Source organism: Nelumbo lutea, chromosome 6 (genome assembly GCF_056320005.1).
Source record: "Nelumbo lutea isolate HS-2025 chromosome 6, American lotus-T2T, whole genome shotgun sequence".
Lineage (NCBI taxonomy): Eukaryota > Viridiplantae > Streptophyta > Magnoliopsida > Proteales > Nelumbonaceae > Nelumbo > Nelumbo lutea.
Window position 1 is genome coordinate 36,172,299 of NC_142689.1, and position 19,987 is coordinate 36,192,285.

The 19,987-nt window shown below is 39.7% G+C and overlaps 1 protein-coding gene and 1 long non-coding RNA gene across 2 annotated transcripts; one reads left to right on the plus strand and one right to left on the minus strand.

Annotated features, from left to right (window-relative positions):
• The first annotated feature begins 243 nt into the window (after positions 1-243).
• On the plus strand, positions 244-11,079 carry LOC148848540 (RNA-binding (RRM/RBD/RNP motifs) family protein). The gene is made up of 4 exons (XM_088952186.1): positions 244-709; positions 797-895; positions 2,130-2,420; positions 10,683-11,079. Exons 1-4 carry the CDS (start codon positions 356-358, stop codon positions 10,791-10,793), a joined length of 855 nt encoding a protein of 284 aa, XP_088808312.1. The 5' UTR covers positions 244-355; the 3' UTR covers positions 10,794-11,079.
• A 4,248-nt stretch (positions 11,080-15,327) lies between these two features.
• On the minus strand, positions 15,328-18,332 carry LOC148848541 (uncharacterized). The gene is made up of 3 exons (XR_016100455.1): positions 17,824-18,332; positions 17,519-17,717; positions 15,328-15,840 (listed from the first exon to the last, which is right to left on the minus strand). It is a non-coding gene; the product is annotated as an uncharacterized LOC148848541 (long non-coding RNA).
• Positions 18,333-19,987: the final 1,655 nt, after the last annotated feature.

Consider the following 19,987-nt stretch of genomic DNA (forward strand, 5'->3'; position numbering starts at 1 on the left):
AATATTTTCGTAGATAGTATAGGCCTGGAATTAATGGGCTCAGTGGCCAAGCCCATTCTCTATAACACATAAATAGAGAAAGGTCTCCATCGACAAGCCCAGCCCACACAAATAAATGAATAATCGACCATATAATCATTTCATCTCAAGTCTCAACAAACATTATCCAGAACTCTGAGCATCCACGGTGGCATGGAGTTGAAATGACTATTTACACCCATTACCTCATCTTACCTAGAAGGTTGATCGTACTGATATATCATTATCAAGGTCAAGGGCATGGTTGGTCTTCTACGAAGCTTACCTTCCACATAGAGCAGCAGCAGCTGCTGCTTCTAGCTTTGTTTGGTCACTAATGGCAACATTGGCATTGCATGCAGCGGCTTCTATGTTCTCAACCTTTTCTTCTTCCAGGTTTCTTTCGTCCCCGAGACCTTCAGCGTTCAATAAATTTGAAATTTCCCTTTCTGCTCCTGGCTTTTCTCCCAACTTCCACTCTTCCTCTCTCCCGCTTCTTTCGAATGTTTCCACCAGAAAAATCGGTTTCCAACTATACTCTACGGTTCAGGAGGTCGCAGTAGAAGAAAAACCAGAGGAAACCCAAGACGAACACAGGAAAAAGCTCTTCGTTCTGAACCTGCCATGGCGTTTCTCTGTTGCTGATATTAAGAACCTCTTTGGTGAATGTGGGACTGTGAATGATGTCGAGGTTTTTCTCCGGCTCTTTTTTACTTCTTCAGAGCTTTTGGTTTTAATTACCTGAGGCAAGTTGTGGTTTTTTCTTGTCCTGTTCTAGATTATTAAGCAAAAGGATGGGAGAAACAGAGGATTTGCCTTTGTCACAATGTCCTCCGGAGAAGAGGCTCGTGCTGTTGTGGACAAATTCGATTCATATGTAAGCGACCTCACTGATTTGGAATAAATTCATTATTTCTTTCTTTTTCTTAAGTGTTTCTTGAAAATGAGATTGAATGAAGGGATTGTTAGGAACGAATAAATTTTAAGTGTTATATACTTCCTTTATTTTCGATATTTACTTATTTCTTAGATGATCCTTCTTGAACTGGGACTTTAAGTGAAGGCAATCAAACAAGAAGCTACAAGTGGTGGAATGATTATCATAAGTTTTCTCCTCTTTCCGGGAAATTTTAACTGAAACATAGTTTTCAAGGAGCCAAGGGGAGGCTAGGCAACAGGGGGCGCCTTGTTGCCTAGTCGCCTAAGGGGGCGATGGATTTTTTTTAAGTAAAAACATGTATCCTAGGGTAGTTCTCTATGTTCCATAATCATATTTCCTTAATAAATATCCATAATTTTCATAAGAAAAGTATAAACTTTATGTTAAAGTATAGAAAACCAACATATTCCAACATATTCACGAAAAGAAATAGAAGAAAGAAAAGAAAATCCAAAAATATAGGGCTGAACCTCTATTTCTGTTATAGGAAAAGAAGAAAAGAAAATGTGGAAGAAGAAGAAGAAGAAGAAATTAGTATATAAACACACAAAATTATTAAAGAAAAAGAAGAAAATGTGTTGATTGGACAACATTTTATGTTCTTCCTTATTTTTTCAGGTTTTGAAGTCTTTGAGGGTTCAATATAGCATTTAGCATTGTTTGTATTGATTAAACCCTAACAAGTAAGAAAATAATAAAAAGAAATTAGTGTATAAACACACAAAATGAATATTTTAGTTTAAAAATGTCAGTTTTATAATTATAACCTAAAAATTAAGAATATAAAAGTTTTTTATAACACGCTATAGAAAACTGCTTGGCGATTAGGCGAGACGAGCCTCCAAGGGTGCCTTGTCGCCTAGGCGTCGCCTTGACAACTATGATCTTAAATGTGTCTGTCCAATTAGAGTTTCAAACAATGGGTATTTGTTGAATTGCTTCTGGTAGTGCTGGTACATGATGGTAAAGACTTATTAACCATACTACGATTGGAAAATTTTCTCAATTTCTTACTGACTTTTGGCTGTCTGGTAGACTGGTACTTGAATTGCGGTGAAGATGGTTTGTTTTGTTCCTTCTTTTCTTTTACTTGTTGAAGTAAATACAATTGTTCTTTCTCTGTGATTCTCCAAAACTTTTCTCCATCGTAGCTGAAATTTTCCTGCTGCAGGAGTTGTCGGGAAGAATTATCAGGGTGGAATTTGCCAAGAGATTGAACAAACCTTCTCGTCCTCGCCCTGAAGGTGCCCCTGTTGGAGAGACGCGCCATAAAATTTATGTGTCCAATCTTGCATGGAAAGTGAGATCCAGCCATCTCAGAGAATTCTTTTCTGCTGGTTTCACCCCAGTTTCAGCTAGGGTGGTCTTCGACAGCCCGTCAGGTAGATCTGCTGGATATGGATTTGTTTCTTTTGCGACAAGGGAGGAAGCAGAATCTGCTATTTCTTCTTTGGATGGAAAGGTATTCCCATTTTCAGAACCCTTGGCTGAAACTTTTTTTTCCTGCTTTTTTCTTTTCATTCTACACTCATATTGTTTGCTAGGCATGTCTTTGCCAATTTAGCTGGATACAGAATGGATATTTGGGTCGTTATAAGATAATTCTTGTGTTGCCTATTCTTCTAGGTGCACATATTTACTACTTTAATTTGTTTTAGTGAGCTCTCACCATTGTAAATGGTTTTCTTTTCACAAACAAAAAACAACTGCCATGTCCCGAAGTAGATGATTTTACAAGCCTCTACATGTACATAAAAGTAGCTCTTATCCTTTCAATATGTTTGCCATCTAGCTTTTTTTATATTGCTACGAGTTTGTGTTATATTATTCTTACTCTTTTCATAAGCAGTAATTAGATCATATTGATCGTGGGTATGTAGTTTACAACATTTACCATTAGAAACTGGCCAAGGAGGAGCACTTTACAAAGGAAAGCTACCTTTATGCATCTCCTCTCTCCATCCTTCTTTTCATGAAATCATCAGCCACACCATCCCTTACACGATGAACAAGCTTCAATGATCACACTACCTTCCCCTTGGCCCATTAGATTACATTCCTTATGTAGCCTCCACCATTAGAGAACCAAAACCTATTTCTTTGTCTATATTACAGTCTTTAATAAGGACAAAAACTTGTTAAAATTAGAATCAGATGCTGGGCCATTGAACATATATAGAATGCTGCCATCTTTCATAAACAAGCCTCAAAGTTCCTGCCTCAGGACTACACTAAGAATTTCGATGAATTCAACTTGATTTCAAAGAGGTCTCAACGTCACCATTAAAGGAGTCTGCCTTACATAGGTGGAAGTGAACAATAGATACCCATGTCTCTTCTTATTTCACTTACATTAGTTTCAAGGACAACATATCAATACGATATGCCCCATTTTGGGTGTATCATATCCATATTGGATCACCTGGATAAGCATGGATACACAGATACATATATATTTCAAAACTTTTAGAACTTTTGGATGATAGAAGGTGTTAGAGAATAAAAGCCTATTCAGAGACCTACCTAACAACTTAAGCTTTTAGGTGGAATGGTTCTTGAGAGAAGGCATCCTTCTAATTCTTATGTATATATATATATATATATATATATATGTAGTATCAGTCATATCGATACGCAACAATACCCAACATTTGGTATTGGGTGTATTGATATTTTGATCCTTGATTAGTTCCCCTGGCATTGGTACTCAGAAGGTCAAATAGGATAAGACCCTTCTCTAATAATTGGTGGATAGTGGAGAGAAACTTCCCTTCTAAATCCCCATTGCATAAGGAACCATCTTCCAAACTAGTCTTCCTTGTTTCCCTCCTTCCCAATAATTCTATTGGGAAAGCAAATTGGATACACTCAATGGGCTGACCTAATGATTCTGTACTTATCAAGAAAGAAGGAACAAATTGCCTGGTTATTGAGGTAAGAAGAAAGAGATGGATTATGGATTGACATTCTTGTAGGTAAAGTAAGCGAAAATGAGGGTAGATGTATTTGAGTCCCTATTTGTTGGACAATATCATAAGTGTTTGTGTTACCTTTCGAGTTCTCTCACATAAAGTGTTCTCCATAGCTCAAGCATTGTGCACCCAGGCAAGGTTTAAAATTTCAATATGATATTCCCCATGTTGGGCATATCATATTGTATAGGCAGGTCCACAAAATTTTGTTTTCAGGCTTTTGGGATTTTTTTTTTAATGTTTAATAATAGAATTATAACCTCTCTGTGAAAACATGAAAACAAAAAGATAAAAGAAGGAAAATAATGGTATTTGACTAACCCAAAAGAAATAAAAAATGCGCATTAACATGCATATCAGGTTATCAATACTTTGAACCTTGCACCCAGGTCTTCCTTCTGAGGTGGAGGAACAATGACAGGTTACCTCGGAGGAACCTGAAAGAAATAGTTGAGACAAAACTACTTGCAGAACTGGGGAATCATTCTGGTCCAGTTGGAGAAAGTAATACTTCACCAACAATCTCAAGGAAATTAGTGACTTATTGAATATCTGCTTCCAGCTTCGTTAAAGTTCCTATACGAGATTGAGATCTCAAGAAAAAGCTGACTGATGAGAATAATAAGGACATACCACAGTTGATTTGGAGTTAGTTAATTGGTATAAGCAAGGGGAAGGTCTTAGATGTTGGTACCTCCACCATTTCTTAAACCAAAACTTTCAAGATATCATGTCTTAATAATTGAAAGAAGGATAAACTTTCAAGATATCATTCCATGAATGGAGAGAAGAGGCCGACTCAAATTCTTAATATGAAAATCATAATCCATATTTGCTAGCACAATCCATACCTTTCTCCCATACATTATAAGGGTTCCGGCAAAGATTCATTTGAAATTTGCTGGAATATGTGGAAGAAGCAAAGTTGTCACACATATGAGGTGGGAATTTTGAGAAACAACTTGTTTTCTAGCCATCTATTATAAAAGGGTCAAGGGGCTGTGTTGAGGGCCCAAGAATAGGATCTCGTCACGGGTCGGTCCACGGAGAAAACCTCCTGTTTTCCCTTGTTCCTTCCTGTTCGTGATGAACCTATCTTGGCGCCTTTGGTGATTTGTCCAAGAGATCACCAACTCTCCTAACTCACTTGTTGACTGAATAATTTGATGATTTCATTCAATAAGGGTGTCTCCTTAAATAGGAGATTACAAGAGTCCTAATCTAAGGGAGTGTCCTTGTTGAATAGGGAGACTTCCAGTCTATCTTGCTAAGGACAAGATAAGCTAATCCTAATCTGATAACTTACTAACAAGATAAGATAAGAGCAATAGAATAAGATAAGAACAAGCAAGATAAGATAATCTAATCTGGACAAGATTGCTGCTGCCGAACTGGGTAGACTGAGAATCACTGAATCATTACTGCTGCTGGCGGTGGGTCAGGTTCCTGCTGCTGCCAGCGGCGATGGTATGTCTTCCCAAGGAGTGCGTCCATAACATTACTCCCCTCCTGGACTAAGAGTTTGTCCTCAAGCTTGAATTCCAGGTACGTGGCTTGGAACTCTATCAATTGGATCCATGTGGCTTCGGCCGATGGTAAGTTACACCATTCCACCAAGACTTCAAGAACTCCTCAATTGAAACGAGAGCGAAGGAGAGCTTTAGGTTGGGGGGACCAGTTTGCCATCTTTCAGGGGTGGTAGGGGGGGAACTTGGTCTGGAGGATCACCTGTAAATGGGTTCAGTAAGGAGATGTGGAAGACATCATGAATCCAGCTGGTCGTTGGCAGTTCCAACTGGTAGGCCACACTGCCAATCCATCGTAGAACCTCGAAGGGCCCATAGAACTTAGGGGACAGCTTCAGGGCAGCCCTGTGGCGCAAGGAGCGTTGCCGGTAGGGCTGGAGCTTTAACCAAACAAATTGTCCTGGATCGAACGACAGTTCCTGGTGGTGCTTGTCATAGGTGAGCTTCATGCGGAGTTGGGCCTGCTGTAAGCGAAGGTGGACGTCGGCTAGGAGGGCGTCGCGTTCTTGTAAGGAGTGATCAATTGCATCCAAACGAGTAGAACCAGGCTCGTAGGACAGCAAGCGAGGAGGGTCCCGGCCATAAACAACGCGAAAGGGAATCATGCCGAGGGAAGAATGGTAGGCTGTGTTGTAACAGTACTCGGCCCAAGGGAGCCAATCCACCCACCGTCGCAGTTGATCGCCGATGAAACAACGGAGGTACATTTCGATGGTGCGGTTGACCACCTCTGTTTGACCGTTGGTCTGCGGCCGGTAAGCTGAAGAGTAGGACAGGGTGGTGCCGTGCAGCTGGAATAACTCCTTCCAGAAGGCATTGGTGAAAATTGGGTCCCTATCGCTGATAATGGATTCTGGTAACCCATGTAAGCGAAAAATGTGTAAAGAAGATGAGGGCAACTGAAGTGGCACTGTACAAGTGTGATGGAGGAATGAAGTGGGCGTATTTAGAGAAACGATCGACTACCACTTAGAGAACTGATTTGCCACCTACCTTGGGTAGTCCTTCAATGAAGTCCATGGAGATGTCGGCCCAAATCTGTGACGGAATGGAAAGGGGCTGAAGGAGGCCTGCTGGGTGTAGGTTTTCCCATTTATGTTGTTGGCATGTGGAGCATTTCTGGACAAAATCTCGAATAGAAGTTTTCATACCCCGCCAATGGAAATCAGTCCGGATGCGGTGTAGCGTTTTCTGAACGCCTTCATGGGTGGAGTTATGGATGCTGGTGATGATGGTGGAAATCAACGGGGAGTCGGACGGAAGATGGAACCGTCCCTTATATAGTACCAACCCGTCTTGAAGCGACTAATTGGGGTCGGCAGTGCCTGACTGGATCTTTTGGACCAAGGGTGACCATTCCGGAGATTGTGGTGCTGCCTTCTTAATGTTGTCAAACAGAGAGATCCGGGGTTGGGAAATGCCAAACAGAGTCATCGCGTCTTCATCTCGCCTAGATAAAGCATCAGCTGCGTGATTAGAGGATCCCGCCTTGTACTCCACTCGGAAGTCGAACCCGAGCAGTTTGCTAACCCAATGCTGCTGAGGGGCAGTGGTGAGACGTTGCTCTAACAGGTATTTGTGGCTGTAATGATCAGTTTTAACGACGAACGACCGCCCCCACAAATATGGTCTCTAGTGCTGGACGGCTCGAGCGAGGCCGATCAGTTCACGCTCATAGGCTGGAAGCTTTAGATGCCGATCGGCCAGTCGGTGCCGATACCTACTCCGGAAGCATCGCACTCGACAGTAAACTCAAGGGCAAAATTAGGTAACTACAGGACTGGTGTGGAGGACAGGGCAGTCCTTAGCGCCAGAAAAGCTTCCTTTGCTGTGTCGTCTCAGCGGAAGGAATTTTTCTTGAACAGATTGGTTAACGGTGCTGCCAACAATCCATAGTTCTGAACAAATTTGCGGTAGTAACCCGTTAATCTGAGGAATCTGCGCAAGGCCTTGGCTGATTGAGGTTTGGGCCATTCTTTGATAGCCTGAATCTTGGAACCATCAACTGTCACACCCTGCCCATGGATGACGTGGCCGAGATAAAGAACCTGTCGCTCCCCGAAAGAACACTTGGACCTTTTGAGGAATAATTTGTATTGGCGCAGGAGCTCGAAAACTGATCGCAGATGATGCACATGCTCTACCCATGATTTGCTGTAAACGAGGATATCGTCAAAGAAAACTAAAACAAATTTGCGCAGATGGAGCTTAAATACCTTGTTCATTAATGACTGAAATGTGGATGGGGCATTGGAGAGACCGAATGGCATGACCAAAAAATTCGAAGTGGCCATGGTGGGTGCGGAAGGCAGTCTTCTTCACGTCATCAGGAGCCATGCGAACCTGAAAATACCCTGATCTGAGGTCCAACTTAGAGAAATACTGCACACCATGCAATTCGTCCAGCAGTTCGTCCACAATGGGAATAGGGAACTTATCCTTGATCGTCCGGTCATTGAGTTCTCTATAGTCAACACAGAACCTCCACGTTCTATCCTACTTTGCCACCAATAGAACCAGCGAAGAGAAGGGGGAGTGACTTTTGCGTATGATTCCTTGTTGCAGCGTCACTGTACACTGTCTTTCTATCTCATCCTTCTGTAGGCGAGGTTAGCGATAAGGCCGAACAACGACTGGCGCTGACCCTGCGACTAAAGGGATGCGATGGTCGCAAGCTCGGGGAGGAGGGAGTCCCTTGGGTTGCTGGAATAAATCTGAAAACTCGGTGAGGAGTTTTTCCATAGCTGCCGGTTCTGTCTGAAGAGTATGGACCTGTGGTCTCTTTTCTTTAACCCTGCAACCGTGCCATGAAACTTGTTTCCCATTTAGGTGAAATGTCATTGTGAGTGCACTGAAGTCCCATAAAATCAGCCCTAGGGTGATTAACCACTTGACCCCAAGAACAATATCGAACCCATCCAATGAGAGTACAAATAAATCAACAAGAATTAGTTCAGAATTGACCTGTATCGGGACGTCCTTACAAATCCCTGGACTGTGAACTTTCTCACCATTTGCGACGGCTACCTGTAGTCGTGGCCGGAGTTCCATTGGTAGTTTTAACTGCAGGGCGGCCTGTTCACTTATGAAGTTGTGTGTGCTCCCTGAATCGACGAGAATGCGCACCGGCTGATCGATGGGGAGAGATCTCTGGCTCGAATCTGGCGGGATCCCCTTCCTCCTCTTGCTCATCGATGAGAAGGCAAAAAAGCCTCTTGCATCTATGTCCTGCCGAGTAGAGGTCATCACAGTTGAAACATTGACCTCTCGCTCGACGTTCTTCCATTTCTGCTCTGGTCAAACGCTTGATGGGAGGAGTGGCCATGTTACTGCCTGTACTTGTCACTGCTCTAGAGGTGGTGGTCATGTGAAGTTTCAGTTCCCGGCTTGTAGCAGAAGAGGGGGTCGTTGCTGCTGATCTTGGGGGCACCCACGAGTTCGGTGGACGACCCACATTAAAAATTCCGTGGCTGAGCTGCAGCTTGCGCTCAAATGCGCGGGCTAAGTTCATGGCTGTGACCAAATTTGGGGGATTCTGCATCTCGACATCCACTCACAGGGGTTCTGCTAGCCCTGCCGTGAACATATCCACTTGCTGGTCGGGTCGCACAGAGGATGCCCTTGCAAGGAGGGTTTGGAACTGTCGCTGATATTCAGCAACTGTTCCGGTCTGTTTAAGGTTAATTAGCTCGCCCAGTGGGTTGCTGGTCAGTGGGGGTCCAAACCGAAGGAGGCAATAGGATTTAAACTGGGGCCAACTGAGCCCGGGTTCTTCTTGCTCTAACTGATAAAACCAAAGTTGTGCTTCTTCTATTAAATGAAAGGTGGCTAGGCTTACCTTATCCCGGTCATCTGTCTGTTGATTCCGGAAGAACTGCTCGCAGCGATACAGCCAGCCTAGGGGGTCTCTGTTGCCATTGTACGATGGGAACTCTAGCCTGCTGTACTTGGGGACGACGGCTGCTCCATGGCTAACGGACTGCTGTTTGCCGGAAGACTCCAGCAGATCGGGTCGACGGTCGTTAGCGGCTGTCCCTCCTTAAGAGTGCCTTTCCCTGCTAGAAAGGAACATCTCCATCAGATGTCGCAGTTCCCTCACTTCGCCTTTGATCTCACGAACTTCGGAGCTGGTCTCCACGAGTTGGTGCTCGAGGTCGTGGACCCTGGATGGTAGCTGTTCTAGATCTCCCATGACGCCTTGCTCTGATACCAAGTTGTTGAGGGCTCGAGAATAGGATCTTGTCACGGGTCAGTCCATGGAGAAAACCTCCTGTTTTCCCTTGTTCCTTTCTGTTCGTGATGAACCTATCTTGGTGCCTTTGGTGATTTGTCCAAGAGATCACCAACTCTCCTAACTCACTCGTTGACTGAATAATTTGATGATTTCATTCAATAAGGGTGTCTCCTTAAATAGGAGATTACAAGAGTCCTAATCTGAGAGAGTCTCCTTGTTGAATAGGGAGACTTCCAGATCTATCTTGCTAAGGATAAGATAAGCTAATCCTAATCTGATAACTTACTAACAAGATAAGATAAGAGCAATAGAATAAGATAAGAACAAGCAAGATAAGCTAATCTAATCTGGATGAGACTGCTGCTGCCGAACTGGGTAGACTGAGAATCACTGAATCATTACTGCTGCTGGCAGTGGGTCAGGTTCCTGCTGCTGCCGGCGACGATGGTATGTCTTCCCAAGGAATGCGTCCATAACAGGCTGTAATTGGAAAGCTACATAATTTTTGGTTCAACCTTGGACACAGAGATTGAAATGCACCTAAAATAGTCAACGTTCTTGAACTGATTTAATCTCCATAGAAGGTACATTTGAAATCTAAGAGGCTGTAAGGGTGTATGCCAAACTCTGTCTTCTTCCTTTTTCTCTGACCAGGTATGTATATTGTAACCTTCTGAAAGGAAGTAAAAAGTGTTGCTAAAGTCATGCGCCCATGTAGGAAGATTTGATAATGCTGTAATGTGAAGGAGAAAATCTAGGAAGACGGCAAAATATTTTGTATTCTTGCTTGACATAAGAATAATGAACCGGTTCACCATGTTCACCATGTACCTTGGTATAATAACAAAAATTGCTGAAAATAGTCTGTTTACTTGGTTTATTGGATATATTTCAGGTTTTTAGTTGTTTCTACTTTCAACCATCAATTTTCTAATTTAACGTTACATCACAAAGGTAAAAATGTATTGATATTTTCAATCCTCCTGGGGCAGGAATTATTGGGGAGACCTCTCCGTTTGAAATTTAGTCAAAAGAATGTTGATGAATCTGGAAGGAAACAGGAAGAGGCAGATGCTGCTGAAGAACAACCGGAAGAGTCATAGATGGAAAGACATGGTCATTATCATGTTGTTTGCGGGTTTTAACAGTAAGAGGGTGAATGTATCTGAGAATTTTTTGTTTTTCTTACCTCATCCATGTAGAGTACTTATTGGAGGCATTCTACATGTCTGTACATTTTCTCTGTTACATTTTTGTCTTCATTCTCTGCATGTACTGTAGATTAGAAATTACCATTTCTGGAAAAGTTAATATCTTTCATACAATTGTTACATTTTAAGAGTACATTCAATTTCATAAAGATGAATATACTTGTCACTTTGTATCAAATCAAGCAAAATATTTTCTTTTCCTAGAATACATTTGTTGTTGACTTGTTATCATCTTAACATTCTGTTGACCTATAATCTTGGATATATGTTTTGCTTTTTTGCTGTCATCATTATTTTGTAAATATTATCTATGCCTGAGGAGCATATAATCAGTAGATGTGGATATTCTCACCGTGCTCCAGCCCCACTGACAAATGGGCCAGTAGGTGGTGTGCTTATAAAAATAGAAATTACTCTATTTGTTACTGTCTGGTAGTTATGCCATGTAACCATAGATTCAGTCCGATTGTTGAATTACTTTTATGTTGTTGATTAGTGAAGTCAAATTAGAAGGTCATGATTGAATTTAGTTGAGTAGATCGATTCTTTAGTTCGAGACCTATGGTAGTTGAGTTAGGGGTGTCCTTTATCAAAATGTAGTTAAAGGCATTGTATTTAAAAAGTTCAGTTCTCTTATGAGAAGTCATAGAAGAAATCTGAGTGTAATCCTATTTGGAGGTTTGGCTCCTTCAAAGTAGCCTCTCAATTACACTAATTCCTTAATTATATTCCTCTGTTACTCTGTTATTGTATCAAAGTTTTTTTTTATGTTGGGGGGTGGAGGTGAAACGGCCTGTATTAATGATCAAAATTGAGGCCCAGACTTGCTGTCCCTAAGAAGGATATCTGCGAGGCCAGGGACAGTGCAAGGAGCAAAGGAAACAAAAGAGCAACTGAGCTAGCTTTGACTTCACAGTGGGCGGCAGAGTTGGCTTCTTCGCCCACAAACTGGAGGTTCACATCTGAGTATAATGAAGTTTAAAGATTGGAAATGTGAAGCTCTCAATGCCTAAACAACCAGTGAAAAATAGGCAGAATCTTGCCACAGAGAAAGGAGCACCTGGCACCTCACTGACCCTGAATTGGTCCTGTGGGATAGGTAAGGTTGTAATAAAGGAAGTTGGTAGGTGTCTTTTCCTGCATCAAAATGGGAGTGAGCATGGAAATGATGGTGGTTTAGAAAGCAATTCACTGGAGAATCTTCTTGGTTATTAGAGGCACAAAATCAGATAATTAGAAGTTAAAATGACAATGTAACTATGTAAGTAATATCAAGGAGATAATGCTAATTTATTGACTACAGAATGGAGATTCATAGTTTAGTGATGTGAAGTGATAGGCACGTACTGGCTACTGAGTTCTAGGCCATAAAGACAAGATTCCCGTGACTATTTATATAAGAAAAAGGGGTTTTTATAGTTCAGATTCGGATCAGACGGAAACTGAAATGCTTGCTGGTTTTCTGCCACTGCCACTGACTGGGTCGCGGTTTTACCGATTAACCAGTCGGACGGTTAGCTTGTTCAGAGCGTGAAGACTCAATTAAGCAGGGTCAGGAAAGGGCGATTCAACCCATGGTTTTGAAAACCGGACCAGATCGGATGATCGGCTGGGTTGACCCAGGAATTGGTTCCGTTTCACCCTAAAACCGCACCTAAGCCTAAAACCGTTGATTTGGTCAGTGATTGGCTGACCCATCGGTCGAACTGTTTATCCAGGAGATGGTTTTTGGTCATTTTTTATTTGATTTAGTTTTATATATATTTTTTATTTTTTAAGTCACAATGGGCCATCCGCTCGAACTGGGCAGTCAGGCCATTTGACACAAAAACCGGTGGCCAGAACAGCTTAATATCCAATCCGATGTTTAAAACTTTGATTTAATAATATAGTCCGGTCCAAGTCTGACAACATTTGTAGTAGCTCATCAGCTACGAACAAAAACTTCCTTTTTATTCCCATTAGTTTGGGATACTGCAATTTGTTTAAAGGTGCTACACAAATAAAAGCAAGCGATCGAGGAAGATTGAAATCATTAAGCACCATGCCACCATGTTGTTCAACGCTGCATCTCTTGCCTAATTTGCTACTCAATAAACATGACGTTAGCAGTAGCCACAACCCTTGTCTTCAGGTTCCATGGCAAATCCACATTCACATTCTTAGACAAATTAATAGCTAGCTTAGAATCTCCCTCAATAATCACCTTGGGATATTGCATTTACTTTAATAACCGGGTAACTCAGAGTTAGAGATGAGACTCCAGATTTAGGTGGCGTTTGCTATCATCGAAAAGACCTTCGAACACTTGAAATATTGCCTTTTAAGCGGCCGGTGGTCATTCGGTTGCACCTCCGAACATACCCTCCGAAAGCTGAAAACAGTTCCGAAAACTTAAGAGGTTGAACTACCTCTGAGCGCATTCGGAGGTGGCGGATGAAACTTGTTTTCCACCGATGCCCCTTTGTTTCCAACCGATGCCAATGGTGATGGAGAACCAATAATAGAAAGGTGGTGCCAAAAGCCCAAAACGTGTGGATGATAACATGCTCACGGGCAACAAAAGAGGACAAAGAGGGTGCGGTGTCATGCTCACCGGCAATAGAGGAGAAAGAGAGTGAGGTTGTCCTCACCGGCAACGGAGGAGAGGGATGACAGTCGTGTTCACCGGCAATAGAGGTTGAGAGAGAGAGAGCAGTGACCGCAATCGTGTTCACCCACAACAGAGGAGAAAGAGGGTGTGATTGTGCTCGCTGGCAACAGAGTAGGAGAGAGAGGGCACAGTGACTGCAGTCATGTTCATCAGCAGCATAGGTTGAGAGAGGGCATTAGCAACCATGGTTTTTCAAACCGGCCCGGAGACTGAACAGGTCAGGGGTCCGGTTATAAGGTCGAACGTCGGCCCATTCTGACAAAAAAATAAAAAAAAAAACTTAAAAAAAAAAAAACGGTCAAAACCATTTGAATGATTGGAACAGTTAACTGCCCAGGTCAACGATTTACTTACTAAAATCAATGGTTTTTGGAAAAAATCCAATTTTGGAGAAAAAACGAAACCAATCATCTGACCCGTTTCCAATTTTTTCGATCCGGCTGTCCAGTCCGATCCAGTTTTGAAAACCATGATAGCAACCGCAATCATATTCACCGGCAACAGAGGAAGAGAAAGAGGGCACAATCATGAAAGGATGGAAGAAAGGAGAGAGAGAGAGAGAGAGAGATGGGGCAATAGGGCAGAAAGACGGAATTCTTACCATGGTGGCAGAGGTTGAAGACAACCTCTACTTTCTTCAATTTTATTTTTTATAATATTAATATTATTAACATTTTATAAATATTATTTTAAATTGAACATTAATATTAAAATTACTTAATATTATTAATATTTGAAGGCAAATATTGATGTTTTGAGGACAAATTAAAAATAATAAATATTATTTTATAATATTTTAAATAAATTTTATTTTGAAAATTTTAATCTTTTTATAAACATTGATAATCTTATCTCATATTTTTATTATTTTATAAATTTTATAATATTATAAAAATTTGATAGTTTTCGTTATTTTTTATTTAATAATTCAAATGACAATTTGAGAGGTAAATTTGTAGAATGCACAATTTTCAGACGTTACAGCATTCAAATTTCTGAACAATTCCACTATATTCAAATGTCTACAAAAGCAAAAAAGCAAATTTTCAGCTGAATCCTTTTAGAGACTTTTCAAAACCTTTTTAGCTCTTCAGACTTTGGATTTATCCAATGTCACTTTAGTCAAGTTACCAATTTCATTTATTATGTGGATTTATTATTATCCGGTTGTATCTAGCTTGTATAAATATCTTGTAGTTTGTACTAATAATGTGGTCCTATCCCACAACCTCATTGATAGTCCTTACCTAAATTAAAGATTAATTAATGTCAGGCTGCCTACAAAAGGCTGGTCACATCTTGTACACGAAACATTACAGCTATTGCAAACATTTCCCTTAAATGTTATTGTGAAAAGAGAGTTGTTTTTTGATTTTTTAGAGGCTCTAAATAAAGAAGGTTGTTTGTGTTGGATCAAACCTTCATATCTGAAATTCATTGATTTTACTATTTTATCTTTAAAATAGACTATTTGATCATTTTGAATTCAATTTGGATTATTTCATAAAAAAATGATTTACATAAAATTGAAAATAAATTTCAATTTATAAATTAAAAATAAATTATTATGAGTTAAAAGAATAATGAAAATAGTATAAAGACCATAAAGCAATAAAAAAATTTAATAATTATCAAATTAATATCTTAAAACCATTAAATATGCGATGGTAGAAAGACAGGAGAGAGAGAAAAAGAGAGAGAGAGAGAGAATTGTTGCTGTTGAGAGTTGTAGTGGCGGGAAGACAAGTAAGAGAGAGAAAGAAATAGAGAAAGTTGAAAAAGAAAAACAGAATAACAAATGTTGAAACATTTATCAACTCAAAATTCTTCTTACAAGCAAAAAAAAAAACAAAGGAAAAAAAAAAAGAATTGATAAATGCAGAAACATTTTTTTTTCTTTGATCTTGGTTACTTCGATATAATTTATAGATCATTAGAAAACAAGGCAATAATGCCCTTGAGTCAAATACAAGCAGTTCACCACTTTCCCCACTAACCAAGTCCAACCCAATTTGACCTTCCAAAACCGATTCGAGTCCAAGTCGCTTACATACTCTTCCCGCAATGACTTGGCATACCAAAATGGCTCTTCTGCCCTTCCCTCCACCAACGCTCTCATGGGCCCGCCGCTGCCGGAAAACGTGTAAATTGCCGCTTCTTTCCGGGGATAAGGCACGTCACAGTGGCGTCATAAATTCCTCCGGAAGTAGGACCTAAGTAGCGAAATCTCATCATTCCGCGTTGCATCGCGCATCATCCTCGATTCTATTGCCACCGTTGTTGCCACTACAACAAAATCAGTCAAAGGGTACTTCAAATTCAGATAATGGTGATTCATTCTCTATCATGCAATCAAATTTTAGGACAAAGCCCCACCATCCGTGGTTAGTTAAAGACATTGGACTGAGAGTGGATTATCAATATTCATATATTTAAATTTAAAATTGGAAAAAATGGATAAAATAAAACTTTGAATGAGTAATGGTCACTAAGGGGGTTCATACAATGCGAATTGTTTTTCTTGTTGGTTTCAAAAACAAATAAAAAAGTTTTTAGTTTTAAATCAAATTATTTTTAAAAACAAAAATAGAAAAAGAAACATCTAAAAACAGATAATATATATACATATATACTTATATTAGACCATTGGTCCACACATTCATACTTCATGGGCTGCACCCATGTGCATTGTAAATCACTATCCTCCTAACGGATGATGTTGATGTGAATGGCCCCACACATTGTCACCATTCCAACCCTAAACCTTGTGTTGAAGGATAGAAAAAAATTTCACCTTTTTCTTTCCTTCTTTCTCTTTCTTTTTTATTCCTTGGTAAGTCTAACCATTTATACATGCTAATTGACTCAAAGTTTCTCCTTCTGTTTGATGAATAATAAAGATAGATGAAGCCCCATCAGCTGTATTGCCTTCCATTCTGTGATGATTAGAAGTCTATTTGAACTACTTTGTTGTGTTTCTTAGTTAGCTAATCAGAAAACAAATCCTAGATAATGGGTTGGTCATTTACCAAATTTTAAAGGGTTTCTAGCTAGATTTTATTAACCCATCAGCTGGTACAGATCGCTCTGTGCTGTCCTAATGAAAAAGGGGAACTGGAGCAAAGACAGAGTGGGATCCGTTGCTTCAAATGACAGTTGAGATCCCCCAACATTTTTTGTTGATCGGTGTTCTTAGACTAAATATGATTTTTCAGTGGCAATTTAAATTCAAGCTAAATGTTTCTAAAATTTCTAGGTAATCTTTCACAAACTCAAAACATTGATTTACAATCATTTCTTTCTTCAAGTTTTAACAACACTATGACTGTTTCCAACTATATATTTCTTGTATCTCTAAATAAGTCTCATACATCACTCAACATCAAAACCATAAATTCTGAGTATTTCTTTGCTTTTTTTCTTTTATTATTGATGTTTTTTTTTTTCTTATCAGCAACTTTAATCCCAAAGTGCTTAAATGAAATTTAAAGAAAGTTCAACATACCAATAGAAGCTAGTGTTCCCCTGAACTAGTTCAATATTAGTCCTAGTGGTGTTGTTACCCAAGACCCCTACTTTTGTTCTTTTGTTAAAACCCTCAACAAAAGGAAACTTAGAAGCCCAAACAAACCCTTAATTCCCAAATGCCCGAGATATCAAACTCTCTTTTTTTCATTTTTTTGTTAATCAATTTCTAAGAACTTCCTCTTGGATATCTCATTTGGTTTTTCCAGATATCCCATATTGTCCTAGGGTTTCATCTTTTCCTATCTAATGAAGTTCATTTTGATCCAAAAAAAAAAAAAAATCCATTCTTGCATTATAGAGAAACCTGTTGAATAGAAATTAAAAATAAATAAATAAAGAAAAAGCACTTAAGTATCGAAAATTACAAAATATTTTTGAAATGATCAGTCTTTAAAAAATTTATCATTAAAGAACCAATTGAACATCAGAGTCAAACCTGGTAATCTAATTGGACATCCGAGGCTTCCCACTTGTTACTGCACTCTAAGCTTTCAACCACCGACAGTGAATAACGAACAAGCAAACTGTGAAGTTGGAATAGATGAAAAGGAGACAAATCGGTGAAGGGCTGCTATCCCTTGGGGATCAGATCAGAGAGATATGTCGTTGCAGGTGCCGTCGCCTATTGGATGTCACTGTGCGAGAAGACTGTGAGAGAAGGAGCAAAGAGAAGTCTCGACTATGAAAGAAAGAGAGAAGATGAAAGGGGGAGAGGAAAAGGCAAAGAAATCGGTGACTTACCTCACCAGATTTTGGTTCAATTCAATTCTTTTCAGATGCCGAAGGAAGGAGAGGCAAGAGATTAGGGAGAGACGGTTGGAAACTAAAATCGTGAAAGAGAAAAGTTCAAGGGGGTTTTCGCTGATGCAGATTGAGGGATGACGAGGGAAGTGGGATTTTCGTTTGGGCGGGAGAGAATACTTTCTTTTTTTGTTTTTCAATGTACCGAGTGAATGTTCTCTAGCGGCGAATATGCATTCTTCCCGTCCGAGAGAGAGAGAGATTTCAAAGACATTCTTCCCGTCCGAGAGGGGATTTTGGCTATTGGATTTGAAGCAACACAAAACAAAAGTATTATACAGAACTGCTGCAATGGCCGTGGCGGGAATACGTGGAGAGAGAATAATCAAATAAAATAGGGGTATTTTTAATTTTAGTCCATGTCTAAAATACATTTTAGGGCATTAACCGGCACCCTGTGTCTCAATTTCAATCTGAAAAAACATTTTAGATTATATTTTAGATGCAATACCAAATGAGCCTAATGCCTAAAAAATAGATATTTTAAACGCCAAACCTGAAAAGAATTACCAAACGAAAATGCGCAAACATTCAGCAAACAAAATTGCTTGATTAGTGAATAGAGGGGGCAAATTGATGTCAACAAAGGCATTGTTTGGTATCATTGTCGTTTCTTAGAAAATGGTGTCACATAAGCATTACATTAGAGAAAATTGTGCTTCAAACAACACCCTCTTTGTTTGGTACAGTTTTCTAGAAAAAACATTACTTCAGACCGTACCTTCAAAATCAAGAAAGTGTTGTCAAATCGAGAAAGTATTGTTTGGAGCAACACCAAATTCAATGTTTTCTAGGAAAATTATGCATTGTTACCCACGATGCAATGACATGGCATTAATGTAACACCATCTTGGACATTGGATAATATAGATCAATGTTGATGTCAGCACTGAGCAGTGGTACCAAACAAAACCAATGCTGTTTTATCAAAAAATGCCTTAAGGCAACACTGGTTTCGAAGAAAAAATAATCACTATTTTTCTCATAAAAAACTCTGCAATGTTCCCAGCAACCGATGCCAATCACCTACAAAGTAAATTATAGTCATTACTATAATAGTCTAAAAATAAAAATTCTTCCTTGCACCAAGTCCTTTTTTTTTTTGAAAGATAAATATTATATTAACAAACAGAAAGAATAGCACAATCGTCAACCCTAATTATCCCTTCTAGATAGTCTAAACTTACTAAGGCCCCGTTTGCTTTTCAGTAAGTTATTTACCCGAGTAAATGTAGTTACCTAGATAAGTTTTTCATGGGAAACACTTACCCAGCTGAATGCATTTACCCATGTTTTTTTATTTCTCATGCAAATAAGGCAATGACTATTTTAATCATAAAAATCCATTATTAAAAAGGGCATTTTTGTTCTATTCAAGTTTTGGCAACTTTCCCCTAGGTGGGAAAATTATTTACCCACTAGGAGATGGGGTATCATTTACCTAGGAAAATAAACTTTCTCTAATCGTTATATAAATCTGAAAAAACATAGTATTAACCAAGTGATTGATTAGGTCTCCTATTGTAGGGAAGACTTGAGATCCTACCCCGTCTGCACCTGGGTTGAGGGGGTTATGGATTCGGAGATGGAATGGGAATGAAATACCCCAATTGCGTAGCCCTATCTAAGTGGGCTATTGAACGTTTTGGCTTGGTAGGACTGAAATGAGCAGAGAGCTACCCCAAATCTGACCCTCTTTTGAAATATCTTTATTAATACAAAATCTTGATTGGTGGAAGGTGTTCAGTGTTTAATAAATGGTATCGTCCACTTATTTTTCGCATGTGATGCCCCAACAAGGGGAGTGGGGGTGAACCGGTGAGTTGGAAATGGTTGTGAAAATTCGAATGGCACACTATAATTTCTGTTTGCTGTGGTCAAGGTCTAAAGTTTAAAGTAAAATCATAAGAGATCAATTCAATTCTTCAATCATGTTTACAATCAGCTCTCTTTTGTATAAGGGAGGTATTTGTCACAAATAAAAGTTCAGAACTATTTATCACTAATAGTACAAGGGGGTTTTTATAATTTACACACATGAAGACCAAACTGGACTCTTAATCTGGACCTTTTTTCAGTCACTATAGCATCCATATTCCATAGC

Bases quoted from the DNA above. Each gene is read 5' to 3' on its own strand.
- LOC148848540 (XM_088952186.1), top strand. From the start codon at position 356: ATGGCAACATTGGCATTGCATGCAGCGGCTTCTATGTTCTCAACCTTT. The intron at 710-796 runs GTTTTTCTCCGG...GTCCTGTTCTAG, and splicing joins GGACTGTGAATGATGTCGAG to ATTATTAAGCAAAAGGATGG. The intron at 2,421-10,682 runs GTATTCCCATTT...CTCCTGGGGCAG, and splicing joins TTTCTTCTTTGGATGGAAAG to GAATTATTGGGGAGACCTCT.